A 22840-nucleotide genomic window follows, 5' to 3' on the forward strand; every position below is an offset into this window, starting at 1 on the left:
AAGTGAAGTGATTAAGAGGGGACATGATTTTGATATACAAATTGTTTATTGGTGATGGCAACATCAGCAATACACTTTTTACTGTAAACTCCCTAAAAAAGACTAGAGGCCACCAACTAAAATTGGTGGACAAAAGATTTAACCACAAAAGGGGTAGGGGATTCTTTTCAGTCAGAGTGGTTAAATTGTGGAACTCTCTGCCTCAAGCAGTGGTATCAGCAGAGAGTACTGAATCATTAAATAATAATTTAGATACCTTCCTCAGATACCATAACATACTGGGGTACATGTACTCTTAAAAAATAGACCACACAGGGACTTGTATACACACACACACACATGCACAAACACAGACACACAAAGGTTGAACTTGATGGACCTGTGTCTTTATTCAACCTTAAATGTCTAATTCAATATTTTTTACATTTGTTTGGAAAGACATGCACGGCTTTTATACACTACTCTTTTTATTATAGGCTGGCAAATTGACAAAAAGTATTGTATTGTATAAGTAAAATTATTGTTTTAATAAAATATTTGTATCTGACAATTACAGTGTTACACAGAGGCACCGGGTCTTTTGTGAATGAACCTTAAGCTTGCATGTAATCACTATCTATTCACTAAGCTGCAGTAGGCAGCCGAGTGAACGACCGACCTGAAGCGAAGTTTCACCTGACCGACCTGAAGCGAACCGACGCTGTTCGGCTATTTACTTCAGGCTGGTACGGCTGATTTCAGCTGTATATCGGCTGAAATCAGCCGTACATCAGGTGTCTTCGGGACGGCCGAACATGCTCAGCATTTTCGGCCGACCCGAAGTGCAGAAGGAGTTTGACTCAGCCGATCCAACATCTGGATCGGCTAAGCCGAACCTCCGGCAGGCTACTCGCTGCTGTTCGGTCTATTCTTATAGATGCAAAACAGCAGTGAGTGAATAGCCTAATGCCGCTGAGCGGCATTCGGCTCGGCTGTTCTGCTCGCTCCCTCTGTGGGACCGAGCAGAACAGAAAATGATTAGGCGGAGCTAGCAGTGACAACTAGCTCCGCCCAACTGAGCTAGCAGTGACACCTAGCTAGCAGTGACACCTAGCTCCGCCCAACTGTTTTCTATTGGCCGGGACCAGCTGTCATTACAATGAAAGCTTGTCAGAGCCGGCGGTGATATGGAAGCCGGCTCTGCTAAGCTCTCATCCTAATAATAGAACAGGAGACCACGTACATCGGCTTGCTGTGGCCGAATATGCTCAGCATGTTCAACTGAGTCGAAGTGCAGAAGGAGTTCGACTCAGCCGATTCAACATCTGAATCAGCTGAGCCGAAGCTCCGGCAGCTCACTCGCAGCTCAGCTATTCTGCTTGGTACAAGCCGAAGGATCAGCCGAAGCTACGGCTAGATCCTTTGGCTGCTTCGTGAATAGACCCCTATGTCATTGCAGACACAGTGGTCTCATATTTAGAAGGCATTCTGACAGATAGCAGCCACAGACAGTGTCTACTGCTAGCTGTGAAATGGAGTGAAGATTAACATTACTTCAGCATGAGCATTGTATAGAAGCGTGAGGGTCAGCAAGACTTCTCAGTTACCACAGATCAATGCATACAAAAAATGGTATCATTTTAAATGTTGCAGGTAAGTATTCAATGCCAGTATAGAAGTTTTAAAAAAGTAATGAAAACCACAGGTGTCATTGTAATGCTTAACCTGAGATAGAGACCACAGTAGTACAGCCTGTTGTATGACTGTAGTATGTACAGCCTGTTCTATGACTGTATGTCCATCCATAGTGCTTGTAAGCAAAATAAAACATTCTCACACATGACTTGTAGGACAACTTTGTGTGGTCCTAGAAAAAATGTTTACTGAAATAAACTTCAGTATACACAGAGACTCCAGTATAGGGCATTTGAACACAAATCTACCCAATATATTCTCATGGAAAGTTCCCATTTAATTACGGGCTGCTTAATACACAAGGTGCCACAATATGGTAACTGATGTATACACCAATCTCCCCACAAGCTGCCCATAGTACAAATTGCATAGGGGAGGTCAGCCAAAGATAATCAGAGAATATAGAAATGAGGCTGAATGTCTACCTTCTGACTATGGGCAGCCACATGGTAGATATCACAGTCTATAGCACGGATTGACAACCAGCTGTTGTGGTGCTTCAAGTTCCTTGAGGCATTGCAAGACTCTGAGAGCCACAGACATACTTTCCAGAGACAGAAGCATGATCAGATTTGTAGTTTTACCACAGCTGGGGCACCTAGGTAGCCTTCCCCTGGTCTATAGTATCAAATATGAATGCATATACTTAGAACTTTCCTCCATTGATAGATGTGTTGTGTCTACACCTGATATGTAGAGGAATTCCAGCCAGGCAGTAGTAGGAAGCAACGGCTGGAATGTGGCGCACCTTGCTCACTCAAGAAGCCATGAGGAGAAGTTTAGTTAAGTTTCACCATCCTTGCATCATCAGAGGGCATGAAGGTGGATTTTTTGTTCATATGTCCTATGCTGTATATTGAAGTAATTGCGATTGTGCACTTCCCAACAACTTGCCAATTATCGTACGAAAACGGGATTGCGTTTGTTTTTCATATGATAATTGCAAGGTGAATTGGGCACCTTTCGAGTGACCACACTGATCCTCGCTAGATACAGAAACATGAATGAATGTTGTCAGTCCTGTTTCCAGAACAGGATGAGTGTTACTGTCAAGATTACCAGCTGAAAAGGGGGAAAGTGGTGAAAAGCCTAAAAAAAGAAAATAAATGCAGCCACCACAACTAAGGACTGATAAACTGCAATATATTATATATTTGCTCTTGGGTTTAGATACATTTTCAGACACTAACCCCTGCTCATTAGCAAATATATAATCTTGCCTTTGCCTTGAAATTTGAAAAGGACTTGACTAATAGCAGTTATCTAGCAATCAGCCATGTAAATTAAAGTAATTACTAATGCCAGACAGCAAGCAGGCTTTAATTTTTAATTTTTTATTAATTTCACTAAGAAACTTAAATGTCTTATAAAGTTGTTTCACTACCAGCATGATATTCATTTGAGCTCTTTTATTCAGGTCGTGTATCGTGGATCACTTAAATCTTATTAGTATTGCCTCTAAGCTGATTAATCATTTTCAACTGAAGTTTCAGGTGACAAATATGACCACTTTATTAGGTTTCATTTTCTGTACCACTCAAGCAATTAGATTAAGTATGTGCCATTTAATCAGCATTTATGCAATAAAAATAGTAATGGCTGTTACTAGATTTGTGTGCTAATTACTAAAAAAATATTGTTTAGCCTCCTGTTATATGTTTTCTTTCATGATCGTAAAGGTGCCCAAAAACTTTTAGGGTCCATTCACACCAGTAAACCGTGCTGAACGCACAGCCACTGGTGTGCACTGACAGGTACAGTACTGATGTGCCGATCGCAGCACAGCACTGTTTACTTCTTTGTTAGAACTGTATTGAAATGCAATAAGTAACATTTCGTTAAGTTTTTTGGTACAGCATGATGCACTGCAGTTGTACTGTGTTGTACCATGCTGCGCTAAACTGCATGCTGTACTTTTTTATAGCACACACCACCGCAATGCAGTGGTGTGAACTGATCCAATTTAAAACAAGGCAAATTGCCTTGTCTATGCATTAAGGTTGGGCTGGAAATTGCTGCCAGTGCAGCCACAACACATCTGAAGTGAATGGGCCCTTACATAGTTAGTTAGGTTGAAAAAAGTCCATCGAGTTCAACCTATAGAGATATAGGAAAAAAACCTTAACGGTCTTTATAAAAGCTTACTGATTTCTGAAGGATTAGGCACTGATCCATTTGTCCTCAGGCACTTCCCTTGAAAAATGGATTTCAACAACAGGTTTCTTGTCCATGTTGTATTATTTTGATTTCCTTGAGATAACAGTTGTGCCACAGATGTCTATATTGTGTGCCAGTTGGATTTTTTTTTTTTTTTTTAATGATAATGTCTTTTGGGTAAATTTTTATTTTTCAAAATATTTTAATGTTTTATATGTGTTTTTATGACACATGATTCCCAGAGTACAATGGATTAGCTAACGCTTTGCAGTTATTTCTTTTCCAGTTGGCCATGTGATGGTACTGTGACAAGGGATGAGTCACTAATCTGATGACTCATTCAGCTGGAGCTATTGCAAGCAACATGACTTTTACAACATGATGGTCACCAAACACTGCAGAACATTTAAAGAGGAGAGTAGAGCTCTAGTAACTGGCTAGTTCAATATTTAAATGTATTTGATTCATTTTACCTAAATATAATTAAAAAAAAAGAAAATATGTACAAATTCACTATACATTCCTTTTGGACAACATTACTCCACAATCAGACTCTGCTAAATTTAAGCAAATGTTATAGGAGACTATACTAGAGGACCACAGGTTACATGTCAGTTTTGTACATAAGTAAAATCCTGATGCTATATAATGGCATCTGAACCTGAATGTGAATGTGTTACAAATTAATGAGCCAAAACTGTTGGTCTCCAGAAAATGGAAAATGAAAGTTTGAATCAGATTGCTCTGTTTCAGTTGCCCGACACAGCCCTACCCACAGATGCATCATATGTTTTTGTGCAAATTGAATAAACCTGCTATTTCATATCAGTGTTATATAATTACATAGCTCATGTAGTATAGTCAATGTGGGTACTACCACTCCAGCAGGCCCTCATACGCTAATTGCAAAGGCAAGTGGATCATATAATTGTGCCACACGTAATAATCTATATTGGGCAGCATTAAAAAGCACATGAATAATGTACATAATGTACAGTAATTTAAGGATGGATTCTCAAGGGCAGGCTCGTACTTATAGATGCTACTTTGGGAAGAGTGTCTGAAATCTCAGTGCCCAGTTCGCAGCCTGTGTTGCAGCACTTCTTTTCATATACAAACCTGTGGTATTGTTCATATGTTTACACTCAAAAAATAGTAAAACTGTTTTGCTTGTGCGGGTAATAAAATAATTCTTGAAAGACAATGTTCCCCAGAGAAATAGTTGTTTGTCCCCCCCCCCCATACTTACGTATGACAAACTCATCACTGACTCCATAGACCCACAGATAAAATGTAAACATTGCTTGAGGTTTATCGGGGTTATACAGGTGATAAAATGGTTTAATCCAGTTGCTATGCTGCTCCATCCCCAGTACCTCCAGACCATTCAGATTGTCACTTTTTTTCTTTTTTGTACACTGTCAGGGCTATTCACAAAAGGGTGAAGAGTTTGGAGAAGGCAGGAGAAGTCAACAATCTAGGCCAAAATAGCTGATTTTGAAAAACTCTCCAATTCAGCTCACTTCCAGTTCGGTTATGTGGTCCTAGATTGATCACTTCTCCTAACTCTTCACCTTTTGTGAATAGCCCTGTGTGTAACAATGATAGAAAAAAAAATTAGGCTGCATACCAGGGGTGTGACTTGGGGTGTGGTCTGTTTATGGGTGGGAAATAAGGCATCAAATGTCCTGTGCCTATAGGCTCCCAAGCTGTAAATCTGGGCATAACAGTGATTCAAGTTGCCTACCACAGCTCATGATCCTTGTGGAATCCTGGGTATATCTGCACCCCCTGCACCTATAGTTGATCCACCATTTCATGCAGAAAAAGTCTAGCATTTTCTGTATGCATTTCATGGCAATGATAAACAGTTTTATCAGCACCGGAAGCTGATGTTCTGTTGTTACAAGATGGGACATAACCTGTTGAAACGCATACTAGATTGCATTCGGCCATGAATGTCAAACAGTATTTGTAAATGTCTCTGTAGGAAACTACTGTATCCATTGTTGTGTGAATAATATCTGGATACTGGATATATAAGCATCATTGTTGTACTTTGTTCCTCTATGTTGCACTATGAATGTTTGACATTTCAAATCATTGACCTATTTTATGTCTTTTTCAGTGTGTGGACAGAAGAGACCCAATGCACATTATTGAATGCTTCTATAACAGAAACTTTCAACTGCTCTTTTAGCTGTGGTCCAGACTGCTGGAAAATCTCACAGTACCCCTGTCTACAGGTCCATGTAAATCTGACCTCTTCAGGACAGAAAATTCTTCTGTACCACAATGAGGAAACTATGAAAGTAAATTCTGAGGTAAGAGTGAACATATTTTATTGGTTAGTTGTGCACTTCTCTGGATAAGAGATAATATTCTCTAATTTACAAAAAAAAACAGAACTGATACAGTTTTGGGACTTGCTCAGGGACGAAAACCTAGATTGGACAAATCAAAACCTTGGATGTTTTTAATATTATGGCTCTATCTTTGCCTATAGTAACATTGTCCGGGTTCAGGATTTGAATTAAGGATGATACTGATTTTTCACTTAAAATGTACCAACATTATATTTCAGTTTACATATTTAAAGGGCTCTATACTGTTAGCACTGAAACTCTGTGGTGGTGGCTACACATACAATTTACAGAAGAGACCCATTTTCTCTAAACCAGACCATGCGTATTAGTTTTATGCAGCAGTATAGCATTTAGGTTATAAGCATGTGAATGCAGAACTGTAACTCTATGACTGCAGCTCTGTGACTGAATTTCTTAGAAGCTGAAGTCTAGGTAGAAGCCTATCAGTCCCCTCTCCACCAATCTTCAGAAGCTTTATTGTGATACTTTTTTTCCTCACTAAAGTTGCTGTAGCATTACAGATTGGGGAAGTGCAGCATGATATTGTTTCTATCTGACTTGTATGTAGGGGGGTGTCGGAACCCAGAGAAGGCACTACATCCGTGGCTGGGTTGGATAGGCTGTCTCTGTGACAGGGGAGTGTTATCAGAAGAAGATTACTGCACAGCTAAAGTCTAGTTAAAATAAAAATGTTACCCCCTTCCCTAAAGCCCACCTGGGCTCAGAGGAAATGGGTCAAATGACCCTGGCAGCCATTCAATCCAGAAGTCTGAAAATATCCATTAGTGGAAAGGAATGACTGTGTGAGAGTAAGATTGAAGGTATTGCAGCAAAAGCAGTTTTTCTACTTTTACTACTACTGAACTATTAATTGTATTTATTTTATTTGTAGCTAGAAGACAACTTTAAAGAGAACCATTTATCAAAGGCGTGTACAAAAATCTGATGTTTTGGACTTATAGCCTTATAATTGTGAAAAGTTACTTATACAAGATTATCATTAGCCCCTGATTAAGCTTTCCTTACTTTTTCAGGAGAGCTGATGTCACCTGAATTTTGCCAAATGAATGCCCTTAAATTTACACCCCTCTTCCATACCCTTATGAGCTCTGTAGATAATATTTAGGTAGCAGATTTCAAGATGTTACCACTTAGAGTTACACTTTAAATGACTTGACACATAATGCCAGCCAGTGAGTATAGTGCTGGGAATTGCAAGAAGATTAAAAGGTGGATAGGGTTTGAAGAGATGATAGTTTTGTGGCGGTGCATATTAGTATGCAGTATGGGGGCTGCACTATCTGATATAATAATTCTTGACCATGGCTTGTCATCCAGCTGGCCACAATAATCTCTAGGAAAGACAAGACAAACTAACTTCCTATTTGCCTATTCGCTACTGTGTGTTCTTTAGCTGTATTGTCATTGGAGAATGCAAGCTGCCCCAAGTGGTAAATTTTATGATGACCATATACACAACTAAGTGTGCTCTTGAATCAATAAATGGTTATTTTCATTGAAAATGAACACAAGAAAATAGAACCTACTTCATTTACTGTAAACCAGACCTTTATGTTTGCTGAGTGAGTCATTCTCCAAGCAAGAGATTGGTTGAAGCAATGAAATCTATGAACAGATGTTTATTGTTATGTGGATTGCTGGTCATATACATAAACATTCAATCATTTGATATAATGTACAATGTGTGTATATATATATATATATACATATATATATATATATATATATAACAAATTATTTGTACTAAATTATTGTTTCAATCTCTAAAGAATTGCTTTCATCAAAAGGCGGTAACAGTCTAACTGGATCTTTTCTCTAAGATGTCAGACAACTGTTTTCAAGCAAATATCAAATCTTTGTTTGTCTGATTGTTTATCGGTATGTGTATGATCTACATATCTGGTTCCTTATAATCTACATATCTGGTTCCTTATAATCCTGGTTCCTAATAATGCCAGTATTCTGGATACTGCATATCTAAAATTAACCCTGGCTGCCCTGAATTAACATCTATAAGGGTCACTCTGACTAATAGAGACTGTTCTAAAAGCATGTGGCATTCTTCAAATCATGTAGAACTTTACTTAGCTGCAAAATTGTCATCATTAGTGCTTCCTCCATAAGCAATCAGAAGATTCTTTATAAATGAATTATTCCTGGGCAGCCGATATTCACAGCAGAGAGCTGGAATTAAGTAATTATCAATGTGGCTAGCCAGAATTATCTTTGTAAATCTCTCCATCCAGGTCAGTCAGTTTTGTTAGCTGGCAATATAAGAAGAGTACACCCAGTATTAAAAACTGAGTAGGAAAGATAGGGATGGCCAGTCTGTCTTCTGCACCTTTCTAAGGTATTGCTGTAAATAGCTGGATGACAGGATGTGGTCATCTGTTATCTTATACTAGAGAGCAGTTGGTAGGGTTCAAGTGGAGAGGGAGAGTTATGGTTATAAACTGTCAGAATTGATTATTCTATTAATATTATGCTATCACCTATCACAGACTGGCCATGCACAATAAGAGGAATAATTTGAAATAATACTGTATCTGAGATTTAAAATAAACCATATTGCAGTCTTGAAGCTAAACTCCAGCTTAAATATGAAGTGATCATATTTGATTCAAATGCCCACACTTTGTAATATACAAGGCTCTTCTTGTCATGGTAAAGCTACTGTATTTATTTTATGTCCTATCTGAGAAAAGATCATAAAGACTTTTTCAATGTAAAGATGATTAACTGCTGTTCACTTATAAAAACAAGGTCAAGCTAAAGTAGTGACTTCTCCACTAAAATGTCTACCTAACAACCTTGGTCAGTCTTCTAAGGGAGTGACATGCACATCTGACCCTGCCTCTGTCTTCAATGTCACTCTTTGCAGTAGGCTGAGGGTGACCCAGTATTGTCGCATGATTCAATACCTACAGACACAGCCACAATTAAAGTGTTACTATACCTGCTGGGAAATATAGTTTCAGAGTTGTCACACAGTGATGCAGAGATAGAAGCAAAGATCATTGATGGAGCAAAGAATTGGCAATTGTAAACCCAAATACAAGCACTTAGAAAACATTATTTTACCATGCTCTGTTTATTTTGTTTTCTAAAGTGAACTATATGTTTTGCTCATAGCTGAAGTTTCCCATTAACTATTTCATTGTCAGCATAAGTGGTTTCTTAAATTTACAAACGGCTCAATTCCCAAAGCTAACACACCAGGGTAAGGCTATAATTTTCATAAAAGGGACAGCTATTTCCAATGGGATTTGAAAATTATAGACACAATTATAATATACAATATATACTAAGCGTTCTCTGATTGGACAGGGTGCAGTGATGTCAAGGCATAGCCCCCTCCGTCCAGTCAGAGAATGCCTAGTATTTACTGGGGAAAATACTAGGCATGCTCTGAACGGCTGCTATACTCAGTGGTTGACTCTCTGTGTTTTAACAGCACAGGGAAGTCACTAAGCACAGCACGTGTAGCAGAGACCCGAGAGACACTGTAATACACTGTAGCAGCTGTGACTACTACAGTGTATTACAGGATCCCCATGGCCCTGAGAGGGATCATTTATATCAATACTTATAATGTGCCAGGCTGGACAAATGTGAATACGGTATAGAGTATATATATGTGTGTATATGTAGATACACATATACACATTAATTTTAATGCTGGAGTTCTACTTGACCTGAAGTTATGAAAACACTGCATGTGGATGTTTTGACGAAAGTGACCCTAAGTAAGCAGAGCTAAAAATGGAGACAAATTTAAATCTTTTTAGGTAAGCCTGCACAGTTAGCATAATTTAAGGCTGAATATTCAGATTCTTGTGTAGGCCAATCGTGCCTGGTGTTCTTGAAACAGCATATGGTCACTTGGAGAACTCATGCTGTGTACACATTAATGCACTAAATTTAGATAAGCTTGTAGAGCACCAAATAGTCTTGAATTCCTGAATGTTTAGAAGTCGTACAGTGCCAATTCCACTTAATTTAAAGTATAATTTTTGTGCTCATCACTCATTAAGTTAACTGAATAGTGAATGCACTGCATCATGGCTACAATACTATTTAATGTGCATTCAACTTTAGAGGTCTGCTTGACATGGAATGATGTGCCTAAAGTCACATGACTTCAAAACAAACCTGGGTCTCAGTCACCTGATTCATGCCAGGGTATTAGTTTGTAAGACCATTGCAGTATTCAGCATATTACATTTATTATATTCTTAGAAGGTCGATGCTTTTCTTGGATTGTATCCACTTCTTCAAGACCTTTATAAAGTATCCCTGCTGGAAGATTCACTGATATGGTCTGTATATTTGATTAAGCAACATCCCTTTATGCCTAGACAAGGCAGGTTCCCTAGAGGTAATCATGTGAAACTTTCTGATAGACCTAGCATGTGGCCACCAGGAATCTTGGGCAGGAATGATTTTGGACTGACTACCCATTACTGCCTCAAAGTTTGTCTTATGTTTGGAAAAACTGGGGGCATATGCCTTCTGTAGGCATTAGGACTATTTTAGTTTTGATATATCATATACAAATATACTGACCATTGAAGTGAAGCTTTGTGTAAGTATTCTCTACTTGCTAAAGAAGCAGATAAATGCAGTAAAAAATATTGGGAATGATAAATGTAATATGCTGAATACTGTAACAATCTCAAAACCTACTGTATAAACTAGGTATCTGTGTTTTTAATATATACAGTAATACCTTGGTTTACAAGTAACTTGGTTTGAGAGCGTTTTGCAAGACAAGCAAACCTTTCTGAAAAATTTTGCTTTGATATACAAGCAAATGTCTTGCAAGAAGAGCAAAATTTTGTAGAAAAGCACCACCTGAATAAGGCTGTAGCAGTGCGAGCGATGAGTCTGTTTAACGACAATGCAACAAGGATAGGATAGATTCCTTGTTAAGGTTTCACGAAATGAAAAAGATTCCATTGAGTCAAGAGATAGCAGTCATTCCGTTACTGATAGTGAAAGTCGTCCTACGCAATAATCCTCCTCTCTCTTGTCCCTCTCACACCGGCCACAAAAGGTACCGGTAATTGGTTTATTTTTCTTTATATTTTATACGTTATTATATTACAGTACAGTATTGTAATCATTTTATATGAATATTTTTGGGATGTGGAACGAATCATCTGAATTTCCATTATTTCCTATGGGGAAATTCGCTTTGATATACAAGCGCTTTGGATTACAAGCATGCTTCCGGAACGAATTATGCTCGTAAACCAAGGTATTACTGTATATGAATTTTTATATTTTGAATTATGTGAATTTTAATGTTTTGTAAATATACATTTTGTTCATTTTTATGCAAACATTTTTTCATGCAGTGGATCTATCTAGGGTGCTATATTCAAAGTCCCTTGCTTCTTCTTGATACTTATAACATTTTTACAGATGATAGCACCTTGCGATTGTAAAATTGATTTTGCAATATTAACCCTTCTTTTTCCCTGGGTTAAATATTAATAGATGCAAGTGTATATAATCCTATCTGTAGTGTGAATATTCTGCGACATAGCAGTCATAAATGAATAGTTTGCGTAATGCTGAAGAACCTATGAAAAAAATTTTCAGTAAAAGAAAACCTTTAATTTACAAATTAAATATCTGGAGGCATTGTTATTGTTGAATAATACCATTGAGTCAAGAGATAGCAGTCATTCCGTTACTGATAGTGAAAGTCGTCCTACGCAATAATCCTCCTCTCTCTTGTCCCTCTCACACCGGCCACAAAAGGTACCGGTAATTGGTTTATTTTTCTTTATATTTTATACGTTATTATATTACAGTACAGTATTGTAATCATTTTATATGAATATTTTTGGGATGTGGAACGAATCATCTGAATTTCCATTATTTCCTATGGGGAAATTCGCTTTGATATACAAGCGCTTTGGATTACAAGCATGCTTCCGGAACGAATTATGCTCGTAAACCAAGGTATTACTGTATATGAATTTTTATATTTTGAATTATGTGAATTTTAATGTTTTGTAAATATACATTTTGTTCATTTTTATGCAAACATTTTTTCATGCAGTGGATCTATCTAGGGTGCTATATTCAAAGTCCCTTGCTTCTTCTTGATACTTATAACATTTTTACAGATGATAGCACCTTGCGATTGTAAAATTGATTTTGCAATATTAACCCTTCTTTTTCCCTGGGTTAAATATTAATAGATGCAAGTGTATATAATCCTATCTGTAGTGTGAATATTCTGCGACATAGCAGTCATAAATGAATAGTTTGCGTAATGCTGAAGAACCTATGAAAAAAATTTTCAGTAAAAGAAAACCTTTAATTTACAAATTAAATATCTGGAGGCATTGTTATTGTTGAATAATTGTCCATCTGTGGAGCATTTGTCATTCTGAGGAGCATTTGGTCAATCTTCTAGCTATTGAGCTATGTTAGTAAATTAAATATTTGTAAAGTACACATTTCAGCACCATGGAGAGTTCCCGTTAAGGCCATGGAAGACTAAGAACAACTTTCTGCAGAAGAGGTATTTGTATACTAAAATATACATTACATGTATTTACATTCTAAACAGAAATAAAAATGTACATGATCTCATTTCTAGTTACGAGTTACTGCACCTTTGCAGTATATCTCCCAAGTAACTGCTTGTAACAGCTCAAATGTACAGGTATACATACTATTCCTCTAGCACTGTCATCTACTCAGTAGATATACAGTTACACAGTACAGATGTGTCTCTCCTTTTTTAAATGGCCACCTTATACTACATTTAACAGTCTGCGGCTGCTGACTTTTAATCCTGCACCTGCTTGTCTATATTCCCTTTGCCTTCTTTAGGCATTGTTACAATCCAAAATCATACAGCTGTGTGCAGTGAATCTTGACAGCAAAGACAACTCTGAAGAGCAAGTAGCATTTTTTTATATATATTTTTTTTTAAATCCACCAGGCCACTGAACTCTACAGAAAATACAAGTAAAGCAGTCATCTGTGAAAGCAGTCGGCTGTTTACTGAACACTAAATCTTATCTACTATTTCTTTTCATTATCTGCCAAGATGGTTGACTTCTCTTTTGCATCCAAACAGGCAAAGATAATTGATGCCAAATATAATTCTGTTGTTAATACTTTAAGAAGAAGACAGATGGAAGAACTGAAAAGGGGACATTTGTATTACAATTCTTAGTGTTTGTTCAACTGGAAAGATTAAAAGACACATGAGGCCTTAGTGCTCATGTACAACTCTGGAAAGTATGAAATATGTTTGCACTGCAGTATTAAGATTCCAACATCAGCTGTCAGGGTTCTGTGGGTTTCTCTTCTGCCCCCCTATTTCCCCTAAAGGCTCTCTTTATTTATTGGGCCTTTCAAATATGTTGAAAACGACAGTAAATTGCTAAGAACTGAAGAACAAGAACTAAAAGCCGAAAAATCTAATTAATATGTTTTATGGGCCCTATGCATGCACATTTCAGGGTGTCTATTGTCATTCGAAAAACTGTTTTAATATAAGTTAATCCCTTAGAGTTTAAACCAGTCCAGGTTTACAATCAGTTATGTTCAATGAATTGAATTAAAAGTTTAATAAAAGGTCTAAGCAAGTACATAGCTAATAAATCTGTTGGGAATGGAAGTTCCTGAATTATAGTCTCATTTATTTTGGCCTATAGCCCCTACATGTAAGAGTTACATTTTTAAGCAGAACTGTGGTTCTGTGACAACTGATATGTATAATATGAAGGAAGTTGGAGTGGACAGCACAATTAAAACAATTTCTGTTTAACTGAAAAAGGCTTTGTTTATTAATTATTGTTCTTTCAGTGCAAGTGGTATAGTAATGGTGCAGTGGGTGGTTACTTACTTTATATATAATTTGTGTCCAATGGTCCCTTCCCTCATCTATCTAACGCATGCTCGCTAATAAGATGGTAATTGTGACCATTTACCTTAACCAACATTTACATGCATGCTTAGTAAATTGGTAGAATCATTGGTATATTGAGGTAGCTGGTTCATGCACTTAAAGCTGAACCCTAGGCTAACAGCTATATACATATATGAAATGCATATAAATCAGCTGTTGTACCTGCCAAAGGATTTGTAGTTTTGTCCATCTAGTCCTGAGATTTTTACACCTTTGCCACCCATCACAGCCCTGTCTGGCAGTGCAGGATACCTGCTTTTTTTCTGCTGCTTTACATGAACACTTACAGATCTTGTCCCTCCACCTGCATGTGACTGGACAGTGAAAGGAAACATGTAAAAATGTCACCAGCACACCAAAATCCTTTCAGGATCACAAAGTAATAATTTATTCAAAGATTCTTGTCACAAAAACATGTGCTTTTGGGGCCACGCAGGGCCCCTTCATTAGGGTTAGCTTTGTATGCCTGTATGCAGGTACATAAACTGCTTGTATTTAAAAAAACATTTTAGTAATTCCTTCAGCTTGCCATTAAGCAGACTACCCAGCTATACCATCACCATTAAAACCAACTATGGTGGGGGGCGTGGTTTCGCTATGGCCGCGAGCGGACGTATGTTCTGAGACTCCGACACCTGTCCCTAGACCAGCAGCCTTTTAACCTTCAATAGTGGCTCCTTTTTGGTCCGTATGGGTCGCAGCATGAAGCAGGGTTCTCATTCGCAGGACACAAAGATTCCCTCGACCAGGAACCGCAATATAAAGGCAGGGCGCTCCTCTCAGACGCCGCTTGGGTCCAAGATGGCGCCGGGCAAGGAGAAGCGGGCGCCCTCCCCACCTCCTTCCTCACCATAATCTCTGCTGTTGGCCCCCACTAGTGGTGGACGAGAGTCTGCTAGCCAAAGTGACTTAGAGGGAGAGGACACAGACATCCCTACCTCGTTTCTTAAGTACTTTGCACTCCTGCCCACAAAAAAAGACATTGCAGGCATGTTCCATAAATTGGAGTCGGCTCACAAACAGGATATGTCGTAATTACGCGAGGGCCTCCAGTCGTTTCATCAACGCTTGGGGGGTGATTTACTAACCTAAACACACGCACGCACCAGGTGCATGTGATTTTCACACAGCAAAACGTATTTATCAACCAAAAAGTCTCTAAAAGCAAATTTCCAATAATGCCATATATGGAAAAATCATGCACATGATGCATATATAATGCTGCTTCACAGTTTAGACAAAAATGGTTAGCTCATGCATTTACATTCCTGCATTCATCAACGCAAGCAACACAACATAGAGCTAATTTACACAACATCACCTTGCAATTCATGCTTGGCTTTGCACAACACACCTGCTGGGTGTGTACACACTACAAAGGTGTTTAGATTCCACCCATAGATCATGCTCGGAGGGAACACACTACAGAGGTGTATACATGTTCGTGGTGTGTTTATAAGGTTAGTAAATCAACCCCTTGGACTCACTTGAAACTGCCATGCCCGCTGTGACCTCAGCGATCGAGGAGTTACAGCAAGCTGCCCAACAGCATACTATCACCCTCCCCACTATGTGGTCTCATATTGATGATCAGGAGGACCGCAGCAGGCGTAACAATGTCCGCCTCCAGGGCATTCTAGAGGCCACGGTCACACGGGACCTCAGAGCTACAGTAGTTGGCATTTTTAACACACTGCTAGATCGTCCTGTTACAGAACATATTGAAATTGACAGGGTTCATCGCATACCCGGTTTCCGCAACCCCAACGCGACTCGCCCTCGCGATGTTCTTTGCAGGGTGCATTACTTTGTGCTCAAAGAAGAAATAATGTCCAAAGCTCAGTCTGTTGGCCCCTTTGATTTTGATGGTGCACAGATCTCCTTGTTCCCCGACCTTTCGAGACGCACTTTTGCAAAACGGAGGGCCCTCCCCCCGCACACTACAAAGCTACAGGATGCTGGGCTCCCTTATAGATGGGGTTTCCCGTTTTCCCTTTCTGTGTGGAAAGATGGCAAGGTTCATTTCTTCAGGAATCCGTCTGATCTACAATCCTTCGTTAAAGTCTTAGTAGTCCCAGAGGTCGCCTTGAAGACGTGGCCAGATCTCCCGAAGCCAGAGCTCACTCACCTCCCGAGTCGGGACCAGTGGCAACTGGTCACTCATAATTCTCGCAGAGAGCGGCGGTCTTCTTCCTGGGCCACTCCATGTTGATGATCTACAGCGCCGGTTGGCATAGCTCTAGCTTTACTCCACTCTCCTTGGCTCTTACGGCAGGGGGCCTGCATACTCTTTCCTCACTGCTGGGAACATCCATTCCAGTGTCTGGGTGCTGGCTGGAAATATTTCCAACTTAGGGATTTCTACTCCATCCTCGCTAGACGTGGTAACCTACATAGGGATCTTTACCCCTTTGAGCGTTTGTGGACGGGCCATCTCGACTATCTACGATCTTTTGTTACAGCTCCTGTTCTCGGACACTCCCAGATATTTAGCATGGGTGGAGGACCTCTCATGTACCTTTTCTACATCGGAAATTAACAAGTCGCTCACTTTCACACACAAAATCTCAGTGGCTAGCAAAGCTCAGGAACACAATTTTAAGATCCTGTCCAGGTGGTATTATTGTCCGACTCGACTCCGAGCTATCTACCCTCAGACCTCTGACCTATGCTGGAGATGCTCCTTACACATATGGTGGAGTTGTGCTCGAGTCTCCACGTTCTGGTCTTCAATCTTCACCACTTACAAGAAACCTAAGGGCACAAGGGTTGAGGGCTCACCACAGCTGGCCCTTCTCTCTATGTTCCCGGGAACTTTCAAGTCAGTCAAAAAAGGCTTGCTCCGATTTTTTGTGCTGGTGGCTAGAGCTGTCATACCAAGGCATTGGAAATCCCCTCTGAATCCCACCCTGAAGGAGTGGATTGAGGAAATGCAATCTCTCTGTAGGATGGAAGAACTTACGGCCAGTTTATATGATCGCTATCCAGAGTTTTACGAGGTTTGGAGTGTATGGATTCATTTTTGTACCACGGATTGTAACGGCTCCCGGCCAGCGGACTACCGTTCCCACATGGTTGCCTTCAACCAACGGCTGGAAGCCCTTAGTGAGGATGCTTTTTGTGAACTAATTACTACCTGATTGACCATGCCCTCCTCCAAGAGTGAGGCTCGGTTGTACATACGGATTGGTGAGGGAATGGACGCAGCCCTTTCTGTTTCGGTCTCTCTTTCTGTTTCTGCTCTACTTTGTCTAGACTCCGGTTCCCTCTTCTTCTACCTGGTTTCCCCTTACCTACTTTCAGTCTCTGCACTATTTGGTACAAGTTGTGACTTGTGAAATGTGTCTTCTTACTTTGCTCATATGAAGTGTGCTTTAGAACCAAGGTTCACTTATGTCTTAGCCATACCCTTGGATTGGGTACGTGCAAAGGACGGCTGCAGATGCCTCCTGTGAGATCTCCTGTTATATGAGCCATGAGCACGGTCTTCAAATCATGTACCTGCGTGTCGTACAGCAATGTCCCCTACATGTGCGGACTTTGTATTTCCTGTCTTGCTATTCTTGCTACTTTTTTGTATAATTTTCTTCAATAAAAACATAACCTTTAAACAAAAAAAAAAACAACTATGGTCAGCAAGTATTGTAATATCTTTTGTATATGAAACTAGATACTTATAAGAGTATTAAATAAACAACACAAAGAGCAACAAAGATGTGCAAAAGACAGCAGCAAGTTGGATTTAAACTTACTCAAGTGGGTTTTTTCTTGGTTGTAATGAGTTACAGAAGCCTGGGAAGAATACTGTAACTACATAGATATTTAGGAGTGCTTACTTAGGATTGGGCAAACAATGCATCCGCTAACAAGCCACTGTATTGTTTTGCACTGAGCGGGTAGAGCTAATGGGTGACCCGGTGGATGCCCAGGGAGCCCAGCTACAACGTTTGTGCACCTGCAGTAAACTGGAGGACTGGCATAGTTGGTCAAATCTGTGGCGCTGCATGTCATGTCACAAGGGAGAATGCACTTGTAGGTGGTTGTTGTCTGTTGGGGTGGGTTATGCCATTGCACACAGTGCAAATAAGTGCCTTCTCTGTGCCTACTGAAATCCTTAATAATATCAATGAAAGGGACGCGGAGGGAGAGGCAAAGCTGCCACCTTACCAAAGGCCTTATTCCATCTTTGGTTATAAGGTGCTGCACTGAAACATCTCTAAAATAAAAATGCGTTATGGAATTTAGGAGGAGAATTATCTGGAATCAAAAACATCTTGATGCCCAACTGCAATTATAATTTTCAGAACATCTCTACAGATATATATTTTCAAAAAGCAACATTCCATAATAAGCCCATATTTTGTATCCTCTGTTCCCTTTTACCAGCATGGACAAATACATTTTTTTAATCATAAAATACCACTGTAACATAAACTATAACCCTGTAGACAGAATTTGTTATTGTCTGTAAGGTGTTTTACCAGGACATCCCTCCAATGTTAAACATTTTCTACCAATCATGGTTGTTTGCATGGTATATAAGCTCTGCACCTGCAAACACATTACAGACTCTGTCTATGATCTCAGATACTTGTGTTTCCAGCAGTACTGTGCCAGGTGTGTAAGTTACGGTTGACCAAATATCTGATTGCCAATTGTGGTCACTGAGGTTCCCTGTTTTTCCACATGAGGACAAAACATGCTGGTTTGTAATTACAGATGCACACAAAGCTGTCAGCTGAAGGTCAGTAAACACGGAACTGCATATACAGTTGGTTTTAGAGACAATTTATTTCTAGGACATCCACAAACAAAGTAAAAAATAAAATATATTTGGTCAGTGTACAGTTTTTTTCCTTGTATTCCTTTTTTTTAGATCTAAGACATGTTTTCTTCTTTTGCATGCAATGGATGTTTTATTTCTTATTTTTTCAACCTTTTTCATAAAATGCATCTGATATCATATCTTTATTGCTGCAATATCTGTCTAGTGTAAAATAGCTCTTTATATTTTCCAGTAATTACTTGTTTTAGCTGTTGTAAAGGTATTGGTAAAGATATTTGCATTTGTTTTATGCTCATACATTTAATTTATCACCTGCCTACTCTTTTCAAATGATAAATGCAGGATTTGCCAGTTCAAAGCTATATGCTTTCTGCAGGTACTGGATATACATCTCACTAATCTATTTCAGTACCCTTGGATTTATCTCTGGTGTGAGCAATAAGGCCGGTATAGGCTGATTTTAAATGTCAAAATGTATATTATTAAGGATGATAAAAGTACTGTAGATAGTGTGAGCACTATATAGTTTCCCTACACTGCTATAAATCCAATGATAAATTGCATTAATTTTAAAATAGAAAAAATGAAGTGATCTACTAAGAGGTGCACATTTTACATCAGATCACTATGTACGTATGCAGTCTGCAAATGCTTATGCAAGTCCAACTGCAAGCTCAGCCAATGGGTCTCAGTGCTATGTTTTGATTTTTTAAATATATTTTTTTTTCAAAAGTCTTCAGGCCGGTGCCTGAAGGTCTAATCTTCTCCCAGGAGTGGGCAGCCCTGAATGAACCAGAGCACAGTGCTGTTATGATGGTGTCCGCACTGCTCCCTGTATCATTATACTGTGAATGAAGGGTCATGTAGTGACACCCACAAAAGGGATGGGCCCTGCACTCTCAGTGCCTCCTAATTCTGTCAGGCTAAATGAGCCTGAGCATGATTCAACCCTACGAATAAAAGTATTATTGCAACTGAGCTGTTGTTTTTGTTTCTAACACCTGCTAGGGTTCTAATTTAATTTTAAAACTAAAAGCAAACCTGTGTTGCAAACACCATAAGGTGTCTAAGTGCCTCCAGGGTACTGTAAAAGCCAAATTTCTGAATGTCAATATTTGCATAAGCTTAGGGGTAATGCCCTGCTCTACACATGACACTGATTCAGCCCAGCAGTTGTGTTGAGCGCTGCCAAATGTGTGCTGGGGGAATTTGGCTACACTGTGTATTCCATTGAAATAACATGACACCTACTACACAGCCTTTGTTTAAGTTTAAGTTGGTGAGGAAAAGTTTACTTTAAGTGGTCATGTTGAAAAAATATAACCCTCTGATACCTCTTCTTTCTCTTACCATACCCCTTTTACCCCTTTCTACATTCCTCTTCTCCTTGTTGCCCCCTTACTTAGTGACTTTCCACCCCCTCACACATTCCCTTCCCCCCAATACCCCACCTTACCTTTTAATTCCACACGCTTCCCACTTACACACAAGTAGAAAAAATATTCCCCCTCATGAGTTTGTTCCTTGTGTGTCTTCACACATGTAAAGACACGTTGGATCTACATAGGTCTGGCACTAATCGGAATAGAAAACTTCCTTCTTGATCAAAGAAGAAATCCAGGTTTTATAGCATTGGTAACTATTGAATGTCAACAGTGGCCTTTGTTAGTCTAAGCAGAACCTTTCACCCTTAGTTAGGTCATTTACTTAATTAGGTCTTCTCTCTTCTGGTTGTCCATTATTGTGGTAGTGCACGTTAAATAATGTACACCTATGGTAATGTCAACTAACTAAGTTTTAGATCTGAAAGATTGTTAACTTGATGCTGACTAGCCATTACATGGGGTACATGAAAAGGTTTATTTATATAAAAGGAAAACAAATAACATGGTCATGACATCTTGGTCATGATGGTTACATAATACTTCTGGTTTTACACTTTGCAATATTGTACAGCAGATTACTGGTTATGTTATGTACAGGGAGGCGTCCACGTACCTATTTTGTTTACAAGCCTCACCAAGCATTTAACATCTTGGAAAAGGTTGTATTATTCATCTTGTATAGTATTGACCTGTACACTTTATTAACAAACCATACAACCCCTGAGACATATGAAAAAACCTCTGTGACCTGGATCAATAAAACACATTGTGCAAAGTTTCTAGAATTCAGTTCACCTCAAGGATACATAGAACGTATGTAGAGAAATAAAAGGTTAGACACAATAATCAGTAAAGAGTCTTCAAGTGAATTGGAAATGTAAGGTTATTATGGCACATCTGCTATAGAAGATAGTGGACAGAGATATTCTGAAATGTGTTGTGCTTGAGATAAAAGATTTTTCATCTGAAGAACTTTTAACAGAGAAGTATGAGCTTTTGTGCTCAGAGGAAGCTGTTTCCAGCCAGTTCAAAGATTTGTGGTTAACCAAACAAGAAAGCAGCATTTTAAATGAGGTTGGCAGCAGCTTTCTGACGCTTGGCAGAATTTGGAAAGCAAAACGGTTGAATTCTTTAAACCAAATACACTTCTATTCTCTTACTGTAAAATAGGATATTGTAAATAGAACAAAATTAACAAACCAAGTCTAAGACATTTGGCTTAAACATAACCTGCTTTTCATTTTAATGTTCAAATATCTATTTCTCTTTTTTAAACTGTTTTGCCTTGTCTTTGTCATTCATGAAAAACTATCCCTTTCAATTTAATACAAATTACAAGTCCCCTTGAATATATTTTTGTAAATAACAGGATTGACCCTTTAAAATGTACAATAGAAGTTACTCTGTTACTGGCTCAGCTAGCTTTTCAAAAAATGTAACAACATAGAACTGGAGACACTTCAGCAGAAGGAAGATCTTAAAATGTATTTTTCATTATTGTGTCTTTGCATATAAAGCTTATGATTTACTCCACAACCATGGCCATGCTTTCTCACACTGGGTACACACAGGCTTATTCATTAAAGGTTAAAGCATTGTAACCCTTAGCATGCAAGCAGTTTCTGTTTAGTGCAGCCATTAAAGATTATTACTGGTTGGCTGTCATAGGTTACCTTACTTTGATCAGCATCACTCATTGCTTTGCCTTCAATGGTGTTTTAAATGACAGTCATGCAGGGTTTACTTAAAGGAGAACTAAACCCAATCACTAAAAGTTCATACTTGTAGCACTCACCACCGAATGATCCGCTGAATATATTGGGCCCTTCTAGCCTGTCTAGGGTTGAAAGTGCCATAACTGCCCCAAAAGCACTTACCAATCCTCCAGTGGCAACTGATAAACTGACTTCCACACCGATGTTATGATGCTTGATGAACTTTTATTGAACAATTTTGGGTGTGAGGGTTAGGGCACAGGACACCCATGATGTTGTAGACTTCAAAATAAGGGAAGATAGCACTTGCAGCCACCACAGATAATTAACCTTTAAGCTGACCTGGCAGTCTGTGAAAATTATCACACGGCTGCAAGGTACCAGTTATTGTTACTACCAGTTAATTGAAGAAAATTAACACACTTCATTAAAGGACCAACTTCCCAGGCTCCTTCTGCATACCGAAGCTCCTCCAGGACCTCTCTATCTTAAGGCAGGGTAGCTACATACTCTTTAACAAGTTGAGTCCCCAGGTCTTTTTCTCCCTAAATCCCCTTGAGTCCAAAAATGTTTTTTTCATTTTTGCATTGTCTTGGTTCCGCATAATATACTGTATCTTTCAGGGTATGTAGCCTACCCTAAAGTATCATACATCATTTTGTTCGGGACAGACAGTGCTTTAATCAGGAATCAAATCTCCCTAAATGTATTTTTATTAAATTTTTTCCCTTCATGGGAATTAAATAGTAAAAAACTGAAAAAAATAGAAAAAACTTGTAATTTGCAAATTCTCA

The 22840-nt window shown here is 38.9% G+C and overlaps 1 protein-coding gene across 1 annotated transcript in view; it reads left to right on the forward strand.

Moving 5' to 3' along the window:
- Nucleotides 1-22840, forward strand: part of KCNMB2 (potassium calcium-activated channel subfamily M regulatory beta subunit 2) — a 71940-nt gene that overhangs the window by 41806 nt on the left and 7294 nt on the right. Inside the window, exon 3 of the mRNA XM_018554898.1 lies at nt 5960-6155. Within this exon, the coding sequence (XP_018410400.1) occupies nt 5960-6155 (196 nt within the window). The remainder of the gene's footprint in view (nt 1-5959; nt 6156-22840) is intronic.

The sequence above is a fragment of the Nanorana parkeri genome, unplaced genomic scaffold (assembly GCF_000935625.1).
Source record: "Nanorana parkeri isolate BGI_ZX_2015 unplaced genomic scaffold, ASM93562v1 scaffold177, whole genome shotgun sequence".
Taxonomy (NCBI): Eukaryota; Metazoa; Chordata; class Amphibia; order Anura; family Dicroglossidae; genus Nanorana; species Nanorana parkeri.